At 44.8% G+C, this 5,319-nt stretch overlaps 1 protein-coding gene across 1 annotated transcript; it reads right to left on the bottom strand.

Moving 5' to 3' along the window:
* Positions 1-2,105: 2,105 nt before the first annotated feature.
* Positions 2,106-3,847, bottom strand: LOC129853841 (growth arrest and DNA damage-inducible protein GADD45 gamma-like). The gene is made up of 4 exons (XM_055920275.1): positions 3,692-3,847; positions 3,471-3,572; positions 3,140-3,350; positions 2,106-2,936 (listed from the first exon to the last, which is right to left on the bottom strand). Exons 1-4 carry the CDS (start codon positions 3,748-3,750, stop codon positions 2,823-2,825), a joined length of 486 nt encoding a protein of 161 aa, XP_055776250.1. The 5' UTR covers positions 3,751-3,847; the 3' UTR covers positions 2,106-2,822.
* Positions 3,848-5,319: the final 1,472 nt, after the last annotated feature.

The raw sequence follows: 5,319 nt of genomic DNA on the forward strand, positions 1-5,319 counted from the left end.
CCCCTTTCCATTGAGTCGTCATTAATAGCTTGTAAGCCAAACCGTTAGGACGCTACAGAAGTTTTCGTGAGAATAGCGATTTTCGGGATGTCTTACGGTCTGACAAACACCGCTCTAGCTCTGCCACCTTTCACCGCAGATGCAGAAGTGCAACACTGGCGGAAGTGATGGATTGAGATGCATCCAATGCAAAAAAAAAAGCTGATATCTCTAGCTGACAGATTTTGATCGTTTTTTGTTGTTGTTGTTATGGTGCATCACCGGTGCGTCAATCGACTCTAGGGGGTTAAAGTCAATTGTATAGGGCCCCATGTAAACTAGGGCAAGGAGCTATCCAACAATAACCAATTAAATGCTACTGACCGAGGCAATGTTTAACTAACATACAAGGAGAAATTCAACATTTATATTTCTCCAAGATATGAGATTTATTTGATCTGGGGCATGACTGAAATAGTGCTTTTTGTTTTTTAAAGAAATGGGTCAAGTGTGAGCAGTCAAGGAGCTGCTATTTTTGCGTATTTCTATATGGTGTTAAAAGTTCAGACAAGTTGACTAAAGTCAAGGACTGGTGTGCTAGACTTTTGGCTTTAGGAATTATTGGCTTCAGGGCAAGTGCAAAAGAAAGAAGGAAAAACCCTACATTCACTGGAAGTAGTCTTGATAGAACACATTTTGGGGAGCAATTTGTTGCCAAGACTATTTCAAGGGAGAGTGTTTTTTATCAGATAGAGACCTGCACAGCAAGACACAACCAGCATCAGCAATATAGTCAGATTCTGCTTACATGAACAAATTAAGACACTTCTCTGTTTTATGGACTGTCTTTCAGTCATTGGAATGTCTTTATGGAATGTCTTTCAGTCATTGGTTTACACAGCATGATTGTTTAGATTAACATAGATCATTTTTGACTGCAAAACATATTGTCTTTTCAGTCTAGCCAAGAAATGTTGTGCTATAATGCAGTGTAAATGTACAGGTAATACTCCTACACATTGGAGGGATTGCAGTGCCTTCAGTGACTAATGGATAGGGGGAATTCCTATTGACTAGACTTCTATTAATCTCAACTCAGTTTAGCATGATGAGTGTTTACAGGAAGAGAGTGTGTGTGTGTGTTCCCCTTAACTCGGACTCTTTGATGTGGACGTGTTTAGTGTCAGCTTAGGGCCACACCACATCCACCTTTCCTCTGACTGCCTGAGCCCCTTTCCAACCAACAGCCCACAGCCCACAGCCCGGACTTTCAAGACCATGTCAAGGCGTGTGTGTATGCATGTGTTACTGGAAAGACCACATGCATACACATGGTAATTACTCATAGCTGTGCTCACTTTTCCTTTCGAAGAAGTTTGAATCTTTCCTTGGTTTGTGTAATGTTCTACGATAGTGTTTGTGTGCAAGAGCTATAGCATCTCGGAAATCTGTCACTCAGGATGTGCAAGTGTGCATTGCTATTTCCTAACAGCATGCAATCCCCTTCAGTGAAACAAAATGTGTGCAACTGTACTTCATGATTTATTAAGAAAATCCAGTTAGCACACTTCCCCGGTCACACACACACACCACCAGCCCCCCCACTGACAGTGCAGAAGCCATGCTCTGGAGACAAAGAGAGCCCTCTAAGGCACAGGCTCCTAGCCCCTCCTCTCCAGCCCGCCCCCGTCTCTGGCCCCCCAGCCCTGGTTCCTGGCTCAGGCGGTTGTGCAAGCTGTTGCAGTAAGCAGCTGGTGTATGGGTGAGGGAAGGTCACTGCTTGCCTGCCTGAAAAAGCTTGTTTCTGGACCGCTAGTGTTGCAACTACCTCCTACCTGTCACCCAGTTGTTCTAACTCTCCCCTCCCCCCCCCCCCCACCCCCCCCCCACCCCCCCCACCCCACAACCCCCTCTCCTTCTCACCCTCTCTGCTGCAGCCTGGGGTTCATTGTGCCACACTTCCTGCCTCACCTATCTCTGTCCAATCAGATGCCACTCTGCAGCAGGTTCACCCTATCAGATTCTACTCCATCAGAGACAGGGTCAAGTGAGTGCAAACTGCTCATCACTGGAGATGGCTGCACAGAACAATATTTTTTTCTTCAAATCACACCATAGAACTTCGGTAAAGTTTAAAGCATTTATTAAGAAATTGTGTAAAATGTGTTTACAGTTTCATAAACAAACAGAATGACAGTAAAATAATCAATACAATTCATAGTCCAACGAATTGATGTTTGCCAAGTTCATTCAGTGGTAGGCTATAAGAACAGCTTGCATCATTTTAAGAAAGTTATTGTCTCTGAGTTTCAATCCGAGCATTCCCCAGTGTCTTTGTAAAACTTAAAAAATGAAGTCCAATATTTTCCTTTCTCTTCTGAGAACCTTCTGAAGTCCGCCTTCTTCCACATCTCTTTCTGCTACAAGAAAACCACCTTACATCCAGCCATGTTTCACATTTTCACAAGTCCATCTCTTCTCCTCCCTCCGCTCTCTTTCTCTGACCATCTCCTCAGTTCATCCCTAACGCTTGACCTTAGCCAGGGCAGCTATAGGGCCATGACCTGTCTCTGTGTACTGCAGAGTCCATTCCAGTTCAAGTCCCTATCCTGATCTGAGATTTCATGACATGACATGGGCCCAGTCCACATACACCTGAGCCAGTCCACATGAGTAATCCAGAACCACACTGCCTTCCCACACTGCACTGGGTCCTTGGTTACAGCCACAGCCTTATATTCCAATAGACAGGCAGGCTTCAAACCCTGGGGTTTCCGATTTATTTGATGCTTTCTTCGTCATCTTCATCATCATCAAATGAAGCATGCAGAGGGTGTAGTTGTTCAGCGTTCAGGGAGGGTGATGGTGGGAACCCAGTCATACACACTGCGGCTCTCCTCACAGAACAGATGCAGTTTGTCCAAAGCAGGGTCTTTCCACGACTCAGCACCGGGGCTCTGTGAGGAGGAGAGAGGGAGCAAGGATTAGAATCATGACAATCACATCAGATAGACAGCTACTCTATATAATATAGAGTTAGATTGAATGAGTGACATGCTTAATGCTTTGACAGCGCTCAGGGCGACCATTATCAGCAAGAACTATGGGTCAAACATGCTGACTGGATGACTCGTGATCAAGCCTGTAGACCAGGACGTACCGTGACAAGAATGCAATGTGCGTCCTTGGGTTCCCCGGTTTCGTCCGTGCCCACGAGGTCAGCCAGGCGCTCGATATCGTTAACGCGCACCACGTTGATGTCGTTATCGAAGCAGAAAGCCTGGATGAGGGTGAAGTGGATCTGGAGCGCGATGTCGCATTCGTACTCCTCGTCTGTCGCCAGAACGCAGAATGCCACATTGTCTGCGTCACTGTTGAAATAAACATGAGAGGCAGTTTAGAAGCGGGTCCTATTCTGTAATTGTACGCTACGCCATACATCGGAGCATGAATACTTAGTGCATGACAAAAACCATTAGGAGTGTACTTACACATTCATAACTTTGGCAGACTCGTAGACTCCCACCGTAAGATAGTCCTGCTTCTTTGCAGACACCAACAGCTCCTCCAGGGCTGTGCCTGCAATTTGCACTCTGAAGAGAAAAACATATATTATTAATCTCTGCACACTGTCATTACATAGTAACACAGTAACAAAAGGTTCAGACTGCAGTAAGTTAGCATTCGTTTGTAAAATGTGTAGGCTATTTACCTATCGGTGGTATCGAGTGCGCTCTCCTGTCCACGGATCTCTTCCATTTCCAGAGTCATGATAGTAATCCAAGTGTATATCGGGCTTGTTCAATAAATGCTAGATAGATACAGGCTGACAATTCACCGGCAGCTCTTGCGTTATTCTGGGCTCTTGCAGCGTTGCTGTTGTTATATAGCAGGTCAGCGGAGTTTCTCGGCAAGAGGCGTGGTTTTCCCCTGCTGACTGTCGTGATTGGCTTTGGGTATGTGCGGAGCCAAATGTCCCTGTGTGTTACAGTTGCGCTTGTTGACAACCCCACGTGGGGCAGGATTACAATATTACAAGAAATCCCCCCACCTTCATCGACTTTTGCCTTGGCTCGCTGCCAACATCCAACATCAGCACTGTGCAAAACAGAAATGTCCCCTTTGATATCAATTTGAAAACACCTCACAGAAAAGAGGCTATGGGACACAGGCTTGAAACGAATAAAACTTGCGGAACTGAATAAAGCTCCCAACCTGTACTCTTTGTTCAGTTACGGTATTCAAATTGACATGCACTCACTGGACATGTGAAGCCTACATTTTATTGTCTCTTATAAAACAAAATGGAGGTTATGCATAATTCGTTTCTTTAGGGCTGTTTAGTATTGATAGGTAATAATTCCTTATTGGTTTGCAATTGCACCAATACCAAAAGTTGTAAGGATGTTGGTATCTGGACTACTTGCAGCAACGTTAAACATAAAATGTGTGCCTTATCTATTTTCCCAAAGTTGTTATTGGTTCCAATACGTATCTGAGCAGCCAAGTGAAAGACGTTTTTTTTGTTGTTGTTTTTTTACGGAGAAATGACAAGCGGAAGAGAACAGCTTGCCCGCGGCACACGCCAGTGTTTTGCATCTGAGGCGCAAGAACATAATTGCCCGTCTTGGCGCGTGACAACAGCCGCTGTCAGAATAATGGCGCGTGCCCCACCTGCCTCCTGTTCTTTCAGGATGAGAGTGGGGCCGGGTGAGAGTGGGGCCGGGGAGGAGTTAGGGTGTGTGTGTGTAACTGCAACAGCTACTGCAACAGCTGCGGACAGATGCACGTGCTCACTAAAGCCTCGTTCTTACCTGGTTCTAAACATGCTTCCTTTGTTCTTATCTTGTCCACATTCTGATTGTGCCCACATTTTCAGAAATATGTACACATGGTACTAAAATGTGTCTCTTATCTGTACACTGTGTCCACATCCTGGACCCTCCCTGTATGCAAATTATTTGACAGCTATTCTTACAAAATAATATTTATTTATTTATTTTAACTTATTGATGCCGTAAGTCAATTGTGTCACCCGTCAATGATTTTAGAAGGCGGAAAATGATTATTTAAATGGTTTCACTGTCCAGATCCGTCTTCACTTGTAAGGTATCCAGACACAATGCCGAACTACCTCCGAAGGTGGGCAGGAAGATCTGATCACAATCAGACCACAATGTGTCTTTTAATTGTCCAAACCTGTCTGGACATGTGGGCAAAATCAGAATGCGAACAAGATCAGAACAAAGGATGCATGTTAGAACCAGGTATAAACAGGGATTAAGAGTGGCACAGGCTGGCCCTTTCACTCTTTTATCATTCTGATGAATTGTTTGATTG

This window comes from Salvelinus fontinalis, chromosome 4 (assembly GCF_029448725.1).
Source record: "Salvelinus fontinalis isolate EN_2023a chromosome 4, ASM2944872v1, whole genome shotgun sequence".
Classification (NCBI taxonomy): Eukaryota; Metazoa; Chordata; class Actinopteri; order Salmoniformes; family Salmonidae; genus Salvelinus; species Salvelinus fontinalis.